Raw genomic sequence first — 21,576 nt, 5'->3', positions numbered from 1 at the left:
CCCAACAAGTCGTCGAATTTTTTAAAGAATATTTTTTAGATGGCGCCCAACAAGTCGTGGATTTTTAAAGAATACTTTTTAGATGGCGTCCAATAGATTTTTTACACGATTTTTATATGGCGCACAACAGATTTTTTAGATGGCGCCCAACAAGGCATGGATTTTTAAAGAATATTTTGTCAAGGCTCTAACAAGGCATGGATTATTTTAAAGAATATTTTGTCAAGGAATGGATTTTTTTAAAGAATATTTTGTCAAGGAATGGATTTTCTTAAAGAATATTTTTAGATGGCGCCCAACAAGGCGCTGATTTTATAACTAATATTTTCTTATATGGTGCGGATTTTTTAAAGAATATTTTTTAGATGGCGCCCAACAAGTCGTCGAATTTTTTAAAACATATGGCGCCCAACAGATTTTTTTAGATGATTTAAACAAATTAGATGGCGCCCAATAAGGCGTGGATTTTTTTATGAATATTTTTTAAATGGCACCCAACAAGACCTGGACTTAAATAATTATTTTTGAATGGCGCCCAACAAGACCTGGACTTAAATAATTATTTTTGAATGGTGCCTAACAAGGCTTAAAAAGTATTTTTAATGGTGCCCAACAAGACGTGGACTTAAATAAATATTTGTTATTTGCGCCAAACAAGACGTGGACTGAAAAAAATATTTGTTATTTTTTTTACGTGGAAATATTTTTAATGGCGCCCAACTTCACGTAGACTTATGAAATATTTATTAATGGCGCCCAAAAAGACGTGGACTGAAAAAAGTATTTATTAGTGTGGTATTATATTATTTATATTTATTAATGGCGCCCACCATGACGTGGAATTAAAAAAATACTTTTAAATGGCACCAACAAGACGTGGACTTAAATGAAGAATTTTTAATGGCGCCCAACATGGCGTGGATTTAAATAAATAATTTCTAATGGCGCCCAACAAGGCCTTAACTTAAATAAATATTTTTAATGGCGCCCAACAAGGCGTGAACTAAAAAAACTTGAATTAATAAACTATTAGTTTTATTAGAATATAAAATATTTAGAATCTGCCAGGTGTTGAAAACCTTTTTTTGCAAAAAAAAAAATAGAAACACATTTTTATCAATAGAATATGATTAATAACCCACCCCATGACTCATTCCTTATACGGTCGTGGTAATGGTCACTTAAAATAAGGAAAAGTTTTTCTTTATCTACAAAATATTATTTTTTTATTGTAATCATTTATAATAATTAATGTCTATGGTTGTTGTTGTCATGTACAAAAAAAAAAATAAAACATAAATACACGTGCACTTAACAACTAATCACTTTGTTTGTGTGTGTGTGTGTGTGTTATCGATAAATTATCTACTTATTATTCTAGAATTTTTTTCTACAACAATAACAAAAAAATTAGAATATACTTAAATATTTTTTTCTATAACTAGAATGCATGTCGCTTCTTGTTCGAATACCTATTTTTTGCTTTTGCTAAGTGAATGCATGAATGATGGAATGGAACTTATTGTCTACAGGAATGTTGCTGATGATGCTGATTGGAGTATACAAGGCAGGGTTGGAGTGATTTACATGGCACCCGTTTGCAGTTTGTAGAGGGTGTAGTAAAGACCACGCTGTTCGAGCAACTGCTTGTGGGTACCATATTCGCACACCTTACCCTCCTCAAAGACGAAGATGATATCGCAGTCAACAATTGTTGAGAGGCGATGAGCAATACTGATACTGGTACGACCGGCACTGGCCACTTCGAGGGCATCCTGCACCACCTTTTCACTTTCCGCATCCAAAGCTGAGGTGGCCTCGTCGAGTAGCAGGATTTTGGGATTACGCACCAAGGCACGGGCAATGGCGATACGTTGTTTTTGGCCACCAGACATTTGGGTGCCCTTTTCGCCCATGCGGGTTTCATAGCCCTGTAAGGAAATTAGGAAGGTTATTAGTATGGGAAATTTAGGGAAATATTACCCCTTCCCCCTACTTACCATTGGCAAGCCAACAATGAAATTGTGAATATTCGCCTTCTTGGCCGCCTCAATAATCTCCTGATCCGATACCATGCGCACATTATCACCATAGGCAATATTGTCGCGTATCGAACGATCGAATAGAATAGGCTCCTGCGAAACAATACCCAACTGTTTGCGCAAATTATGCAACGATAAATTACGCAAATCGATATTATCCACAGTCACCGAACCATCATCAACATCATAGAAACGTTGCAGCAGCTGAATACAGGTCGATTTACCACAACCCGATGGTCCGACCAAAGCAATCTTCTGGCCCTTTTCAACGGCCAAACTCAAGCCACGCAATACCTTAATTTCATTACGAGTGGGGTAGGAAAACTCAACATTATTATATGACACATTGCCATCTGAGGTCCATGGTTGCATAGACACCCCGGGACGGTCGACAATTTTCGGTTTACGTGTTATCAATTTGTAAATGGCCTCGGCAGCCGATACACCCTTTTGGAAGTTGGGAGCAAAGGCCAAGGCACCGGCAATGGAGGCGGTACCCATAATCAAAGCCTGTGACACCTTGAAGACGTTACTGAAATTCATGCCCTTGTTGACGACACACCAACCGCCGTAGTACATGCAGGCGGCATAGGCAAAGAACATCAAGGAACGGGCCAGACCATAGACAAAACCACGGAAATGGGTATTACGTTTTGCTTTCTGCAAAGGGGAGAACACCGAATTAATGATCGGATCTTGGGGAAAATTAATTAAAGACTTACTTCTACTGCAGGATACAGCATATCCATATATTGTTTGTGGAACATTTCCTCGCGTCCCAAGGAAGCTACCGTACGAATATTAGAAACAACTTCAACAGCGAGCTGGAAGAAAAACAACAACAACAAGAAAGGATTAATATAAATATCTTCACATTATTAAAATTCAAAATACAGGTTGGGCGCCATTAAAAAATCTATGCCTAGTTGGGCGCCATTAAAAAAACTACGCTTAGTTGGGCGCCACTAAAAAATATTCATTGTAATATTTTTTTGAAAATCTACCCCTAGTTGGGCACCAATAAAAAAATATTCATTCCAATTTCTTTGAAAATCTACGTCTTGTTGGGCGCCATCTAAAAAATATTCTTTAAAAAAATCTACGTCTAGTTGGGCGCCATCTAAAAAATATTCTTTAAAAAAATCTACGGCTAGTTGGGCGCCATCTAAAAAATATTCTTTAAAAAAATCTACGGCTAGTTGGTCGCCATTAAAAAATATTCTTTAAAAAATTCAAAGCCTTGTTGGGCGCCATTAAAAAATATTCTCTAAAAAGTACACGCCTAGTTGGGCGCCTTCTAAAAAATATTCTTTAAAAAATTCAAAGCCTTGCTGGGCGCCATTAAAAATATTCTTTAAAAAATTCAAAGCCTTGTTGGGCTCCTTCTAAAAAATATTTTCTAAAAATTCCACGCCTAGTTGGGCGCCTTCTAAAAAATATTCTCTAAAAATTCCACGCCTAGTTGGGCGCCACCTAAAAAATATTCCTTAAAAAGATCCACGCCTAGTTGGGCGCCATCTAAAAAATATTCTCTAAAAAGTCCCTGTCCAGTTGGGCGCCATTAAAAAAAAATTCTAAAAAGTCCATGCCTAATTAAGCGCCATCTAAAAAATATTCTTTAAAAAGTCAACGCCTTGTTGGGCGCCATCTAAAAAATATTCTTTAAAAAGTCAACGCCTTGTTGGGCGCCATCTAAAAAATATTCATTAAAAAATCCACGCCTTGTTGGGAGCCATCTAAAAAATATTCCTTAAAAAGATCCACACCTAGTTGGGCGCCATCTAAAAAATATTCTCTAAAAAGTCCCCGTCCAGTTGGGCGCCATTAAAAAATATTTTCTAAAAAGTCCACGCCTAATTAGGCGCCATCTAAAAATATTCTTTAAAAAGTCAACGCCTTGTTGGGCGCCATCTAAAAAATATTCATTAAAAAATTCAACGCCCTTCTATATTTCTTCTATATTTTTGAGAAATTCCAACCTAGTTGTATTATCCTTACCTTAGTACATTTCTCCATGGTCTTGGCGGTACCCATATTTTCCTGGGCCATAACCTTGCGCTGCAAATAGGTGGCAATCAAAATGAAGGGAGCAAAGGCCAATGCCAATAGACCCAAACTCCATTCATAGTACATGGAAAGGCCAATACCCAAAAGCAATGTGGACAGGGATTGGACAATTGTGCCAATACGTTGACCGGTGGCCTGCAACAAGGAGGAGGTAACACAAAAATTAGTAACCATACTTTCATATTAAATAATCTCTCTCTTTTAGTTTACTTACACCCTGAACAGCAGCAGCATCACCCGACAAACGAGCACACAAACTACCCGTACCATTTGCTCGATCATCAAACCAGGATATTTCCATTTTCATCATAGCCTCAAACATCATGCCACGCAGGCGTTCGGTTAAACGTTCACCAGCAATGCCAAAGGTGTAGATCTAAAAAAACAAGTTCAAGGCATTAGGGAATTCTCTTCTGCGGTACATGGCTGATCTGACTCTGAAAATCCTTACCTGCAAGAACGTGGCAATACCAACAACAATTCCACAAATCAAGAAATACAAACTGAAGGTATTCGTTTCACTTCGCACATATTCATCATCATCCTTCACTGCCAAGACATCTAAAATTGAACCGAAAAGCACGGCGAATAAGGGCATAGCGGCACCCATGATTATTGAGCACACACAACCGCACAAAATTTGAGGCCATTCTTCGTTATTCATTTTCAAAATTTTCCACAAATTGAATTTCTCCTCGTTTTCGATGAGCTTGACCTCTTCAGGTTCCTCCTTGGTAATGGTAATCTGTTCCTCATCTTCATCCTTGGCATTTAGGAGGAATTCTTTTTGTCCTACACCGGGTGTGGTGGCATCGGCATCTTCACCCAATTGGGTCATAACCAGATTATAGTAATGCTGTTTCAGGGCCATCAATTCGGTGTGGGTACCACTTTCGACGACGCGACCCTTGTTGATGACGACAATGCGATCGGCACGACGAATGGTGGACAGACGATGGGCGACAATGATGGTGGTGCGACCGACACTGGCCTTTTCCAAGGCAGCCTGGACCTTGGCTTCACTGGCTGTGTCCAGGGCAGAGGTGGCTTCATCCAGCAACAGGATTTCTGGATCTCTAACCAAGGCACGCGCAATGGCAATACGTTGCTTTTGACCACCAGACAATTGGGCGCCACGTTCTCCCACCAAGGTATGAAAACCGTCGGGCAGTTTATTAATAAATGTCATGGCATTGGCAGCACGTGCAGCAGCTTCAATTTGTTCCTTGGTGGCATCTTCACGACCATAGCGGATATTTTCATAAATGGTGGTACCGAAGAGCACGGGCTCTTGGCCGACAACACCAATGCGTGAACGCAACCATTCGATGTTCAAATCCTTCAGATCGACATCATTGAAATGGACACTGCCACTGTCGGGATCATAGAAACGTTGGATCAGCTGGATGCAGGTCGACTTGCCACAACCTGAAGAACCTACCAGGGCCACTGTCTGGCCTCTAGCAATACGCAGGCTAAATTTATCTAAAATTTGTACCGTTTTGCGGGTGGGATAACTGAAATCGATGTTACGGAATTCAACGTGGACCAAGGGATGATTGAGGCTTTTGCCGCGAGGTTCAATTGGGTAAATGGTGGGGATTTGATCGATCAATTTAAAGATTTTGGCACAGGCACCCTTGGCAATGCCAAATGCTTCAATGTATGGAGAAGCCATGCCGATATTCATGGAGCCCATCATAACCGAGAAGAAGACCTATGGAAGGGATGAGGACCTATTTAATATCCTGATGATAAAAAAATTATACTGCAAAAGAACACATACCGTAATCATAGTACCAGGATCATAATTGCTATAGTATTCATCACCATGATAGTTCTTTAGGACCAAACCGACACCATACCAAAAGGCCAGAGCGTACGAGGCATAGATGAAGAACCACAATAAACCGAAACCCATGCCGGAGAAGAAATTCCTTTTGATATTCAGCTTACGAGCATCGACAATCGTTTTTTTGTAGGCATTAATCTCTTTGGATTCACCCTCAAAAGCTTTGACGGTACGTATACCGCTGAGCGCCTCCTCGGCAATGGTACCTGCCGCGGCATAAACATTTAATTCTTTTTTCGCTAAGCGGGAAGTGGCCACAGCTACTAGACCCATGGCAATGAACGTAACGGGTAAACTGCACAAACACACCAAAGCTAATTGCCAACCTTTGACAAAGGCCAGAACAATGGAACCGACAAAGGCGACTATGTAATGGACAAACATTACGACCTTTTCGGCAAGACCATCTTCCATTTTTGATAAATCTCTGTAAAGTGGAGAAGAAGAAGAATGAGAATGTCAAGAACGGGAAATCGGATAATGTGTAAAAAAATATATAAATTGTAACAGATAAATATTCCATAGAAAAATCAGTTGGGCGCCATTAAAAAAATTCGCTTAAAAATCTACGCCTTTTTGGTCACCATTAAAAAAATGGACCCCTTTTTGGGCGCCATTTGGAAAAAATAGTTCTTTAAAAATAAAAATATACCCTGACTCCTTAAAAAAATCTAAAACCCGTTGGGCGCCATTGAAAAATCTTTGACTTCTTGGGCTCCTTGAAAAAATCTAAGACTCGTTGGGCGCCACTGGAAAATCTTTGACTTCTTGGGATCCTTGAAAAAATCTAAGACTCGTTGGGCGCCACTGGAAAAAATATTCTTTAAGAAATCTACGCCTTGTTGGGCGTCATCTAAAAAATTATCTTTAAAAAATCAAAGCCTGTTTGGGCGCAATCTAAAAAATATTCTTTAAGAAATCTACGCCTTGTTGGGCGCTATCTAAAAAATATTCTTTATAAAATCCACGCCTTGTTAGGCGCCATCTAAAAATATTCTTTAAAAATTTCGACGACTTGTTGGGCACCATTTAAAAAATTCGGCGACTTGATGGGAGCCATCTAAAAAATATTCTTTAAAAAATCCACGCCTTGTTGGGCGCCATCTAAAAAATATCCTTAAAAAATACGAAGCCATGTTGGGCGCCACGAAAAAAAAATATTCATTAAAAATACGAAGCCTTGTTGGACGACATTAGAAAACATTGCAAAAAAATCTACGTCTAGTTGGGCGCCATTAAAAAATATTGCAAAAAAAATCTATTAAAAAATATTTGTTAAATATTCAACGCTTGTTTGGGCGCCATTAATAACATTTGTTAACAATCACATTTTTCCGGTGTAATAACGCCTCTGTGTGGTAACGTTCATTTCGCTGTCTAAAGATGGTGTAATATTTGATCTGTCACTTGGATTTACTTACTCATTCATGCGGCTGGCAACTTCACCACTTTGATTGACATCATACCATGACATATCTTGATGCAGAATCGATCTAAAGAATTTACCACGGATACGTAAAATTTGCGCATGGGCGGCATAATTGAAGAGGGTCACCGAAATGTAACTGCATGTCAACATGACAATACCAATCATCGTGTTATCGAAGGCAAACGTCTGGACGGCTTCCAAAAGTTGATCAGCTGGATCGGAACGGGTATATTTCATATTTTGCGGACCAAATTCAGCGGCAAAATCAATCATGTTCTGGAAAAAAATACGCACACACACATACAAAATGGAATTAGTTTATAATAAAACAAGGTGGTTTAGGGTGCATTTACATATATTTAATTTAGTTGGTATATTTCATATATTTGACAGACGTCACTTATTTGACATATATCACTTATTTGACATATGTCACTTATTCGACATATATACAAAACAAATGACAACCTAAAATATGAGTTACGGAAAACCACTTTCGGTGTAAGTGAGCACTTATGTAGTGAAATACTCACATTTGCCAAATTACCAAAAATCAAACTGTTGGCGGGAGTTGTTAGACCCGTGGCCACAGCTGCCAACACACCAACGATATACATAAATTTGTTTGTCGGTGTGGCATATTTAAACATTTTAAAGAAGGCCACGGGGGCAACATCATCCTTGGGTTTGGCATCGGGATTCTCTTCACTTGTTTCGCTTTCTGTGGGAGTTTCGGTGCCCTTTTTGTTGCGTTTCCACCAACTGCTCTTCTTGGGTTCGCCGTTTATGGGCCTACAAAAAAGAAACAAAATAAATAAATCCGAATTATAGTACATTTACATTGTATTTAGTAAATCCAGTGGGTTTAAATTTTCAATGTCATTGCTTGTATGGCATGCCTCCCCCACCCCCGTTTATCATTCTATATAATGAACCTAATCACTTCATTATAATGCTAGTGTCATTGCCCTCTTCGCCGTCGTCGTCAGCCAATATCATGGTAACAAAAAAAATATTTTCAATTTCAAGTATAATTTCTTTTTAGAAATCACCATAACATAAATACCTGACCGATTATTGTGGTTAGGGAAAGCCTTTTTGTTTATCAGAAGTATTTATTACACTTCGAATAGAATAGATAAGACTCGACGACAACGACAACGTCTGACTGGGTCTGCTTGTTCTTTTGCCAGTCATGGTGATTTGTAGGAGGTATGGTTATCACTGTTTTTTGGCTGAAATGAAAACTTAGTCAGTCGAAAATCTACCTAATTTTTTTCATTGGAAATTTGTTCAACAAAGAAATCCGTAGGGGTGTTTCTTGTTAATGTGTCATAATCTGTTGAAATATATATATATATATATATATACATGTGCCCAAAAGGATAGAGTTAACACATTTTTGTTATACCTGAAACACATTAAAATAAGAGTATATTTACACCGAACTTGTTTTATTATATAAATCCCCTTAATATAAAAAAAATATATATAAAAAACGGGAAATCGGATAAAAACGCAGGGAATTGTTGGACGATATTTAAAACAGGAGCTTAAAAAATCTACGCCTTGTTGCAATATTTGCTAGGTTGGGCGCCATTTAAGAAAAAATCTACGCCTTATTGCAATATTTGATAGGTTGGGCGCCATTTAAGAAAACATCTACGCCTTGTTGCAATATTTGTTGGGCGCCATTTAAGAAAATATTCTTTAAAAAATCTACGCCTTGTTGGCAATATTTGCTAGGTTGGGCGCCATGTAAGAAAATATTCTTTAAAAAATCTTCGCATTGTTGGCAATATTTGCTAGGTTGGGAGCCATTTAAGAAAATATTCTTTAAAAAATCTACGCCTTGTTGCAATATTTGCTAGGTTGGGCGCCATTTAAGAAAATATTCTTTAAAAAATCTACGCCTTGTTGCAATATTTGCTAGGTTGGGCGCCATTTAAGAAAATATTCTTTAAAATCTACGCCTTGTGGGCAATATTTGCTAGGTTGGGCGCCATTTAAGAAAATATTCTTTTAACAATCTACGCCTTGTTGCAATATTTGCTAGATTGGGCGCCATTTAAGAATATATTCTTTAAAAAATCTACGCCTTGTTGAGCGCCATTAAAATATATTCTTTGTGAGGTTCTAAAAAATATTCTATTACAAAATTTATGCCTAGTTGGAGCCATAAAAATATTCTTTAAAAAAATCTGCTCATAGTTGTGTGTCATAAAAATTCTCTTCTAAAAAATCTACGCCTAATGGGGCGCCATGAAAAATTTCAACATCTTGTTAAACGCCATTAAAAATACTTTAATGAATCTACGCCTTGTTGGGCGCCATTAAAAATACTTTAATGAATCTACGCCTTGTTGGGCGCCATTAAAAATACTTTAATGAATCTACGCCTTGTTGGGCGCCATTAAAAATACTTTAATGAATCTACGCCTTGTTGGGCGCCATTAAAAATACTTTAATGAATCTACGCCTTGTTGGGCGCCATGAAAAATACTTTAATGAATATACGCCTTGTAGGGCGCCATTTAAAATACTTTCATGAATCTACGCCCTGTTGGGCGCCATTAAAAGTACTTAAATGAATCTACGCCTTGTTGGGCGCCATTAAAAATACTTTAATGAATCTACGCCTTGTTGGGCGCCATTAAAAAAAAATATTCTTTGTGAGATTGTAAAAAAGCCATAACACTAGTCTTCATATGTAAAAATAAATATCAGCTGACTGACAGATTTAGTTATTATTTTAATATTAATCTACACGTATATCATTGAAACCATCCAAATCCACTCGATCTGAAATGTCAATTCCATTGCGTATATGTCAAATATAATCCACTGGATTTGTGAACATGATTAAGGTGACGTATACGCTATGCAATTGATGTTTGAGATCCAGTGGATTAGTAGTCTAAACGTAGTCTAACTCGAAACCGAACGTGTATTTGTAATAAACCTAATGTACGCAAAAGTAAACAAATATCAGCTGACTGACAACTCTTTATGTTATTTGATTGCTTAACAAATCGAGTCGAAATTGAAAGGTATAGCCAAAGCGCACTTTTAAATCCATTTTAGATTTTTTTTATTTTAGATTTTTTGAGTATAATAGTACGTTTACGTATAATAGTTTGAGTATAATAGTTCGTTTATTAGTAGGTTTACATTGTAGCGGATTTCGTTAACCCAATGGATTTAAATTGTCAATTCCATTGTATATATGTCAAATAAATCCTTAAAAAAGTAGGTTAACCACGTAAAAAAGATTATGCCAAAAAAAATCCTCATAAAGTTGGTTAATTCGATAAAAAGTTCTAATGTAAATGTAATTTAAAAATGTTTAAAGAAAATTTCCTTAAAAAAGCCTGTGGATATTAACCATGTTATTTATTTGACATATATACGAAGGAAATGACAATTTCAAGTATATAATGACAATTTGTCATAAAACACGTTGGGTGTAAATGCATGCTTAGATTACTTTTACAGCGATTGTGACGGTTGTCAATCAGCTGATTGGCAACATTAAATCATTTTCATAATAGTCTAAACATCTACGATTTAATTTTGGCGCTTTAGAAATGGGGTGGAGTTTGTAAGAATTGTCTAAAAACACTTTTCAGCATATTTCAGATCATTTTCTGTGTATTTTTTTTTTTTTTTTTTGCCTGCTATTGTCACTATAAATTATTATTTTTTTTTTAATCACAAACTGTCCATTTATTTTCATTTTTTAAGGGCACAAATGTTCACAATAAAAAATTGTATAAGTTATTAAACAATTAATATTAATTAATATTATTTCATATTTTGTATTTTTGTATCCTTGTCCTTTGAAAATAATTCACTATATAGTTTTTGTTTTTTGTTTTCATAAAAAAAAAACATTTCTTCTATTCACACTTACACAGTAGAACCACCATTTTGTCCATCGAGTGTGATATTTTTATTATAATAGGACTTATCGTCCTTGGAAGTGTTATCGTTGACACTCATCGTCGTTTAGATTTCTTTTTTTTTTCTGATCACTTCCACTTTGAAAAGAAATCGATATGCCGTTGATGCTGCTGCTGATCGATTACAGCGTCTTGTAACAACTGTTGTGCGTTGTTATTGTTTTTGCAAATTTCGTCGTGTTGCTTTCTTAACCGTTCAAATTAAAATAGGAAAAAAATTAGAAAGAAATGTATTTAACAAATGTTCGTAACTGACTGAATTCATTGCGAACTTTCTATAGCTGTATATAAAGGAAAACCTCAGAAAAAAGTGTGTATATAAATTTTATTAGATTGGCATTAATTTGGTGATAACTTATCGATATTTCGTGCCTTCTTTTGAATGTGTTGGTGGCTATTGGTGTGTGTTTTATTTTATTTTATTGTTGTTGTTGTTGGTATATTTTGGTGGCGTAAGTAAAGTGCTTTAGATATTTCATTTTTGCATGTATTTGGAGTGAGTTATGATTAGTTTTGATTCCATAACCATTACCAATAGATTTTTTCCTGTGTTTTTATAATATAGCCAGGTGTATATATGCATGCTCATCAATTGATAATATTTTAACAAGTCATTGGTATTTTGGGTATTTCATCAGCAGCCCGCCAGCCAGCCAGTTATCAATGAAGTAAAACCACTGACACTTTATATCGATTGTTGGGACCAACAGGGATTCAAACTAAAACAAATCACAAAATTGGCATGATCAATGCTTTTTCAGTGTTTAGGATAGTTTGGTTTGGAAATTGAATTAAAGAAAAAATATATTTTTAATGATTGAGACAAACTCAATTTTTAGTGAATTCTTAAATTTTCATGACGATAAAATTTTGTGTTTATTTTTTTTTTTTTTTTTTGTAATTCAAAAATAAATTTTTATTAAAAGTTTTTTTTTCTAAAAACAATTTTTTGCAAAAAAAAAAATGTTATAATAAAAAAAATATCAGAAATTAAACTTTTTAATTATTTCTCTTTATTTTAATATTTTTATTATAATGATTTTTTTTATTTATTTATATATATTTTTTTTACATTCTCATAACCATTTTCAAAGCATCTCTATTGATTTTGGCCTGTTTCAAAATATGACCCTCAACAAAGATATCCGATTCGTATTGCAAATAGCCGACAGCCTTTTCCACATATAACAGAGATTCTTCTAACAGCTCTTTGGGTGAAAGGCTAGTTTGCAGCGATATGCGTCTGGTGTTTTCAGCAATGGCTGAGTGCACTTCAAAGCACAAGGTGCCCAGCATACGAACCTCACCTGTAAATAAAACAGAATATAATTTTATTATTATTTTTTTACATTACTAATATTATTTTTGTGGCGCCTTACATGGTGCCAATTTTTCATATAATTCCACCAATTGTTTGCCATATTCCAATTTCATATTTAATTCTTCAGCGGACAATACCATCAGTTCGTTAACTTGTTTGCCCAGTTGTTGAACCAAATACAATTTCACTTCGCACATGTAGTAGTGGGTGGGGGGCAGCCATTTGCCATAGTGTTGTAAATATCTGAAAAAAAACAATCAAAAAATTTCAATAATTATTGGAATTATAATTTGAATTTTTTTTTAGTTTTTAAATATGAAAATGAAACTTTTTATTTACATTTGTTTTTATTTTCATTTTATAAATATTTTTGATTTTATTTAAAAAAATTATTTTTTGATTTAAAAAATTATATTTTATTTAATATTTTTGTATTTATTAAAATTTTTTTTATCAATTTTTTGTATTTATTAAAATTTGTTTTAATTGTATATTTTTCAAATAATTTTTCATTTAAAGAAATTATTTTTTTTTTATTTTTAAAAATAATTTTTCGTTTTTCACTTTGAATCACATTTTTTATATATTGAAATTATTATTTATCTATTAATTTAATTGTAAAAAACAGCCGTTAAATTGCATGTTTCATCAGGCTTTTGATTGTCTTTATCAACAACAAGAACAACAACAGTAGCAAGCTTTCTCTCTCTCTCTCTCTCTCCATTTGAAACTTTGCTCTGCTATTTGAAATTTATTTATTTGCTTATTTTTGTTTAAGTTATTATAAATGGTTAAATAACTATTTCAATTACTATTTAATTATTTTATTTTTATAAAAATGATTTAATTATTAAAATACTATTAAAAACAACTAACTGCCAAATTTATTGTTTCTAAATGTGACCCATTCGTTGCAGTGTGTCATCAGCCGTTTAATTGTATTTATAAACAACAACAACAACAGTCATTCATTCTCCATTTCTCTTGTTCTCTGTCAATACAATTTTGATTTATTTTTTATTTTGTTTTTTTTTTATTAATTATTGAGTTATTTATATTACTATTTATTTATTATTATTAATTTAATTAATTTATTTAAATTTTTAATATATAATTATTTAAATTATTTTATTCTTCAAATTATTAAAAACAGCATTGCCTGTTAGAATAGCCAAATTGTCATCCGTCGCTTGATTGCCTTTATAAACAACAACCGTAATCTTTCTCTCTCTCTCTCTCCCTCTTTGCTCTCAATTGCTAAGCCATTAACTTTGTTATATTTTTTTTCTATGATTACTATTATTTACTTATTAAAATTATTATTTGATTATTATATTTATTATTTAATTATTATATTTATTATTTAATTATTATATTTATTATTTAATTGTTATATTTATTATTTAATTATGTATTGTAACCGCCAAAACATTCTTAATGTGTCATCAGCCATTTGATTGTCCGTCCCTATAAACAGCAACAACAACGGTAATCTTGCTCTCTGGCTTTCTTCTATTTTCTCTCGCACTCTCAGGCTGACAATTAACCGATAACGATAAACAAATGTTCTTTCAATAATTGATAATCTATTAACATGTGTACCGCTTGTCATTATTGACAATGCAAAAATAATAGAGATATCGAAGGTGAGAGAATAAGGCAGAGAAAGTGAGAGAGTATAAGGCACAACAGATTAATGGAGAGTGTTTGTATTTAATGGAAACAGAGAGTTCCTTTACTATTAAATTAAATTAGAAAGAAAACAATACAAATGAAGAATTATTTATTGTCATTATATTTGAACATATGATTTCATGGAATGATAGAAACGTTTTGTGTGCGTCACGCGTCACATAATAACTAACTAAATAACAACAACAAACAGCAAATATCAACGAGAGAGAGAGAGAACAATATCTATAAAATACAATAGGAGAGTATATAGGATGGGAATGATTTGGCCATTTGTGTATATCAATAACACTTTGCTATATTTTCAATGTTATCATATATCGTATTCTTGCATTCATTAATATTGTAAATTTTTCAAATTGATTTCTTTTCATAATTGATAATAATTACTAATCACTTTTTTTTGCTCGTTTGTTAACAAAAATTTCATCATATTTTTTGTGGTCGTTACTAAGGGTAATAAAACTAATGAAATATAATCGTGCTAGACATAACATGTTATTTGAAAAACAATCTACGGCTATTTGTTTATAACAACGTCATACCCAACACGTGAATTTTCGTGGGTGAGATTAGTAGTTTTTTTTTCTACTTTAGAGGGTAATTTTTTTAATAAATGATTGAAAACAAAATTTGCTAAAATATTGTTAAGGAAATAAAAAGCTAATCATTTTAATTGAATGAAAAATTTGCAATTTCATTGAGATGACAAAGTGGAGATAAGATGTCATTGTTTTAAAAAAAAAAATTAAATATGAAGTTGAATGATTGCTATGAGCGTACCATGGAGCGTATGATGTTAATACATTATAATGTCAAATGCTAATACGCCATGGAGGTTTAGTCTAGGTGCTATTATTTTTTTCATTTCAAACACTGCACACATAACATCATCATCGGAATAGAAAATAGAACAATGAAATGTAATTTGTCTATATTAAATTTTCAAGATTGGAATTAAAAAATATTATTATTTTAAATAAATACACACTCGTATAGTGTATTTAAAATAGAAAACTTTAAATCAATAAAAAATTCTCTTCCTCTTTTTTTATTGATTTTTATCTCCTCATAAAAAAATGATAAACCTCAAATATGTTCAAAATTTATCGAAAATAAAATGAATTGCACATTGAAGCCAATGAACAAAAAATAATAAAAAAAATCAAAACTTCTTCGACTAGCTGATTAAGTGAAATATAATAAAATAAAAAAATAACAACACAATTAATGTAATAATTCTTTGCGAACATTAAGTTTGAATAAAAACATGTGCTGTCGCATGCTAAACTACCAACCAACCAACAACTACTTGTAAAGATAAGAACGTGCGACCAATCAGATATCAGCAAGGCCATGGGAAATATTAGGTTTTTTTTTGTTGTTTTAAATCACTCACAGCGTGTAAATTGATATGCCAATAATTGAATTGGTCTAACAACATTTTCTTTACGATAAAAAAAGTGTGTGAAATGTAGTCAGGCAATTAGAATTTAGAATTTGTACTTTAATATTATAATAAAGAAAAATATTTCAGAATAAAATATTTTTTTTTTTTTGAAAATATTCTATAATAATTTAAAAAAATATATATTTTTTAAATTAAAAATATATATTTTTAAATTAATTTTTATTTAAAAAAAAAATTATAAATTATCGTGTAGTTATTTAATTTTTACTATTATTTCGTTTTTTGCGTGTTAGTTTTTCCAAGTCGTTTTTTTTTTTTTTCAACTGATAACTATCATTCCATTAACCACTTAAAATTTGTAATTCCTATTTTCAACAATTTTATTTTTGCGTAATATTTACAGAAAATAAAAACCAAAACACACATCAATTACATCAGTTTCAAAATGTGATTAAAAGCTAATATAATAATTGAAATGAAAGAAAAGAGTTCCACTCCCGACAATAGATTTGAAAATCAATTACATTTTGTAAATTGTTTTTAAAAATATTTTTTTTTAAATCCATGCCTATGAATTATTTAAAAAATGTTTTTTAATAATAAACATTGATTTCCAAAAATTCGATTTTCAAACTTTATAGTGATTTTAATATTTTTTTTTCAAGAAAAGTTTCAGCGTCTGTCAAAGACGAATAACAGAGTTGCATTTTACGAAATAATAATTGTAACGTATACGCTAAATAGTGAGCGTTTTTACAAAAGGCGTATTTACATTGTTTAGTAAAATGACACATGCAGCTCTACAGAGAGATATAAGGAATGTTATCATATGCTGTGTTCTGTAAGAATCTACAAGATTAAAATTTTTCTTTCGATATCGTAAACGAAAATTCCTTATCGTAGTGAAAAGTAGTAGATTTTTGTAGTATGGAACAGACAAATAATTTTAAATTTTTTGGAATTGTTTTTTTTTTGCGATATTATTCTATGACAGAAAAAAAAGTTACAAAATGCCACTTAACGTTCTGAGGCAACAACACATTTCCAAAACGGTTGGGCAAAAAACATGTGTGTGGACACATGCAGCTACAAAAAGATATATGAAAATGATGCTGTGTTCTGTAAGAAGATACAAGATTAAAATTTTTTAATTCGCATATGCAAGTTTCGCATCACGAAAATTCCTTATCGTAGTGAAAAGTAGTGAAAAGTTGGATTTTTTTTTTTGCGATATTATTCTATGACAGAAAAAAAGTTACAAAATGCCATTACAGATGAGAGGATTTTTTTGGTGAAAAATCGAAAAAATGGATGTCAATTAAATACAGTGGATTTACATCGGAATATACATTTTAGATCTATTGGATTTTTTTTTGGGTATATAAATTTCGTCATGGCATCCCCCCGCTTGCCATGAAACAAACTACATGACAATATAATGACGGTGCTAAATATATTAAATCGTTGTTGGTGGTCATAGTATCTATCTATCTAATTATTTCTATGGTTATACAAATGTTTTTATATACATACAAACATCTAATATTATTGGTTACATGTTATTATTTTATGATTTCGATACGAATATACTCCGTATATCGATAATCACTATCACGTTTTATTGATGTTTGCCAAAAAAAATGGTTGTGACAAGCCATTTTCACTGATAACGGATGGTGCGTAAAAACCCACCAACACGACATACAAGAACAACAACAACAACAAAGAAACTACAACAACAAAAAGAAACAAACGATTAGCTGGGACAAAACGACTATGGTGTACCCTACATTATTAACGGTATAAGCGATAAATGACATGATTAAACAAAGAGAGAGAGAGAGAGAGAAAATGGAAAATGAAACACTTACAAATGAACGTCATTTATTTGACAAACTATTCAAGAGAACAGAGACGAAATAATGACATTTATTGTTTAGTGTAAATGGGCGTTATTACACAGGCGGTTTACGACAACATAAACCAAACGATTAGCTGGGACAAAAACGACAATGGTGTACCCTACATTATTAACGGTGTAAACGATAAATGGCATGATTAAACAAAGAGAGAGAGAAAATGGGAAATGATCCACATACAAATGAACCTCACTTATTTGACAAACTATTCAAGAGAACAGAGACGAACTAATGACATTTATTGTTTAGTGCAAATGGGCGTTATTACACAGGCGGCTTTACATAGTGTTTAGTAAGGTTAAGAGGCATTTAGACTATGCGTTGCCAATTTGCTACTTTTAGGAAAGGTGATGCCATTTTTTGGTACAAAAAGCGTGTTGTATTTAAATTTATCCTGATTACGCACAGAATTTCAAGAAAAGGAGAGAATTTAATTTTATATGGTAAATCAATTTAACACGATTTCGGTTTGATTCACGTCTAACTAACCTATTCTCATTCCACACTAATTTCCGAACTTACCATTTTTTATTTCACTTAAAAAAATGGGAAGTATTATAAACGTGAATTGCTAAAAATTATTTATCGTATATATACATATGTATGTATGTATATATCCGAACATAATTGATTGATATTAACAATTCAAATAATAACGACAACAATTAAAAATTGATAAGCAATGCCAGCACGATCACTTAAGATTATTTTTTTAACTTTAGAATTAGAAAAAAATGACTCACAATGAAGAAATCAATGGGTACAAGACAAAAAATAAATAAATATATGAGGGTGTCGTAAAGGAATGGCAAATAATAATGAGTTATCTACTCATTTTAATGCAACATCCAAAGATTTTTTCAAAATAGGATTATATAAAATTTTTATGTGTTCCAGTAGTAAAACATAGTAAAAATTTTAAATTTATAAAGGAAAAGAAATCGATATCTGTTAGCTGTCCAATGTCACAAAAGTTCTTTACCTTTCCTAACAAAAATCCACACCCTCCCCCTATTTCAAGGCATGGTAATCGGCCTTGTATTTGAACTTTTAATTTTAAATACTGCATTGTCATTATTATTTATAATAATTATTTTTTTTTATGACCTACTACTCACTTGATACAATTTTCTTTTGTTTTCTCCATGGCATTAATATCGCTGCCGGCCCGCTCCAGTATATTATTGACATAGACCTTATCAACTTGGGCTTTGCATTCCAGGCAACTGCAAACAAGAAATAAATTTCAACATTAATAATTAAAATAAAAATCACCTTCCTCCCTCCCACTTACGTCCACTCCTTATGCCAATCATTCAGATTGGCGGGCAACATTAAACCCCGACAACTTTCCTTTTCACATTTCAGGGCACTATAATGTGTTCCATATTCCGTAACATCGAGACACCGCAAACATTGACATTTGAAGATTTTCGTTTGCATTAAATGCCGTTGACGATCCGCCGTACCCCATACAGCATCCGAATAGCAAATACTCAAATGGGTACCCTTCTTAATTTCTTTGGGAGCCCACAAAATCAAGTTGCCATCCTTATTGAAACTCTTGGCCAAATTGGGCGTACAAGAATGTTCCAAAAACGAAGCCTTATAGAATAAGGCAACATGGGGTGGATCGGAGGTGGGCACCTCATGGCCATTGATTTGTAATATGCCAATGATGCGCATTATTTCATCTTCCGTGAACAGTTTGGTGTTAAAAAATCTGAAAGGTAAAATGAATGATGATAAATTTATTAAAAAAAAGATAGAGAAGGAGAGAGTTAAAAAAATAGTTATTGAAAGAATTTTTTAAAAAATACATATAAGTCGTAAATTTTTTCAAGGTCCAATAGGCTTCAACTTAAATATTTTTTTCAAAAAAAAAATATTTTTCAAAAAAAAATAATATTCTTTTTTTTTTCTTTTTTCAAAAAAAAAATATTTTTTTCAAGATTTGTATTTTTAAGAAAATATGTTTTCAAATGTGAATTTTTAAAAAAAATATTCTTTCAAGCCGTGGATTTTTTAAAAAATATTATTTTCAAGGCGTGGATTTAAAAAAAACATATTTTTTTAAAGTGTGCATTTTAAAAAAACATATTTTTTTAAGTGTGCATTTTAAAAAAAATATTTTTTCAAGGCGTGGATTTTTAAAAAAAATATTTTCTTCCAAGGCGTGGATTTAAAAAAAAAATCAAGGGCGTGGATTTTAATTTTTTTTTTCAATGACGTGGATTTTTAAAAAAATATTTTTTTCAATGACGTGGATTTTTAAAAAAATATTGTTTTCAATGAAGTGTATTTTTAAAAAAATATTGTTTTCAAGGGCGTGGATTTTAAAAAAAAAATCAAGGGCGTGGATTTTTTTAAACATTTTTATTTTTTAAAACATCCACGGCTATTGTAAACTTCAAAAAATATTTTTTTAATCATCCACGCCTATTGTAAACTTCAAAAAATATTTTTTAAAACATCCACGCCTATTGTAAACTTCAAAAAATATTTTTTAAAACATCCACGCCTATTGTAAACTTCAAAAAATATTTTTTAAAACATCCACGCCTATTGTAAACTTAAAAAAATATTTTTTTAATCATCCACGCCTATTGTAAACTTAAAAAAATATTTTTTTAAACATCCACGCCTATTGTAAACTTCAAAAAATATTTTTTAAAACATCCACGCCTATTGTAAACTTCAAAAAATATTTTTTAAACATCCTATTTTTATATTTTTTTAAACATCCTATTTTTATACATTTTTTTTAACATTCCATTTTTAATTGTCTGTTGAAATTCTTATTAACCGGTCCCTCTTTTTCAAAACATTTCTTTCCCTTTCTCTCACACCCTCCCTCTTTCTCTCTCTCTCTCATTTGAGAATCTCTATACTCACTTCAATATAAATTTGCATACACTCTCATAATCTGCCTTCCATTGCATAGATCCCCTCCGTTGATCCTCCAATGATTCCAATTCATTAATTTTCTGCCACCGCTCGGGGTCCTTATCGCGCAGCATCAAGCAACGTGCCGTGCTCAAGCATTGATATAACGGATGGGGATTGGTGAATTCTTGTACATTGGCCGGTTTACCTCTAGCCCTGGTCAGCTCACATTCATAGACATGTTCCGCTTTATAAACACATTCATCACCACACAGAGGCCAACCACATTTTTCACAATTTTTATAGTCCTGCGGATCGATGGCATTGAGGCAGCCCAAACATACGGGTGCCGTCAATTGGGATGGACCACGAAAGAGGGGAGTTTCTTTGAGAATAATTTCGAATGGTTTAATGGTGCGGGTGGCCACCAAATGTCTACCCAATTCATTGTTGACGGCAATCTAGAGGGGGGCGGGTAGGAATGTGAAATGGAAATCAATAATTAAAAAAAGTCTTTTTTCCTAAAGTCCATATTTTTGTTATCGTTTTCGACAGTTTTCTTTGCCCACCTTAAATGGATGACAATTTTTCTTATGGTCCTTCCAATCTTTCTTTTGATGTTCGGCACTACAGTAGAACACTTGTTTGCAATTCGAGCAACTATTTTTTGTTTCGGTTTGACAAATTTGACAGGGATTCATGGTGATTTTTTTTATTTAATTTAATTAATTTTTCCAAATTTTCTTTTCAATTTTCCTATTCTATGGGACGTCTTATGTGTAAAAAATCTATTGAAAAACTAAAAACGAAGAAAATCCGATTTTGAATTGCTCCACATGATGGTCGTTATAAATAGATTTATTCCCCCTCTCTCTCTCACATGGGTGGTGTGTGTGAGAACCACACTTGGTGAGTAAAAGATGCTGTTCGGTTGTGTATGGTGTGTTGTTGTTGCGTTTTCAAGATGTTGTTGTTTTGTTTTTGTTCATCAATAT

At 32.8% G+C, this 21,576-nt stretch overlaps 2 protein-coding genes across 2 annotated transcripts; both read right to left on the bottom strand.

The window, feature by feature from the left end:
• Positions 1-1,583: 1,583 nt before the first annotated feature.
• On the bottom strand, positions 1,584-11,392 carry LOC133327539 (ATP-dependent translocase ABCB1). The gene is made up of 10 exons (XM_061536056.1): positions 11,304-11,392; positions 7,924-8,182; positions 7,383-7,666; positions 5,896-6,388; positions 4,561-5,826; positions 4,324-4,485; positions 4,041-4,244; positions 2,765-2,866; positions 2,001-2,702; positions 1,584-1,931 (listed from the first exon to the last, which is right to left on the bottom strand). The coding sequence occupies exons 1-10, from the start codon at positions 11,390-11,392 to the stop codon at positions 1,584-1,586; spliced, it is 3,909 nt and encodes a 1,302-aa protein (XP_061392040.1).
• A 1,020-nt stretch (positions 11,393-12,412) lies between these two features.
• Positions 12,413-21,298, bottom strand: LOC133327546 (SET domain-containing protein SmydA-8). The gene is made up of 6 exons (XM_061536062.1): positions 21,151-21,298; positions 20,591-21,042; positions 18,990-19,418; positions 18,814-18,921; positions 12,732-12,916; positions 12,413-12,659 (listed from the first exon to the last, which is right to left on the bottom strand). The coding sequence occupies exons 1-6, from the start codon at positions 21,280-21,282 to the stop codon at positions 12,421-12,423; spliced, it is 1,545 nt and encodes a 514-aa protein (XP_061392046.1). The 5' UTR covers positions 21,283-21,298; the 3' UTR covers positions 12,413-12,420.
• Between the last annotated feature and the right edge of the window lie 278 nt (positions 21,299-21,576).

The sequence above is a fragment of the Musca vetustissima genome, unplaced genomic scaffold, assembly GCF_032173495.1.
Source record: "Musca vetustissima isolate MV318-11 ecotype Yass unplaced genomic scaffold, APGP_CSIRO_Mvet_v1 utg15269, whole genome shotgun sequence".
Lineage (NCBI taxonomy): Eukaryota > Metazoa > Arthropoda > Insecta > Diptera > Muscidae > Musca > Musca vetustissima.
Note: the sequence above shows the minus strand (reverse complement) of the source record. Positions and strands in the feature narration are given on the sequence as shown.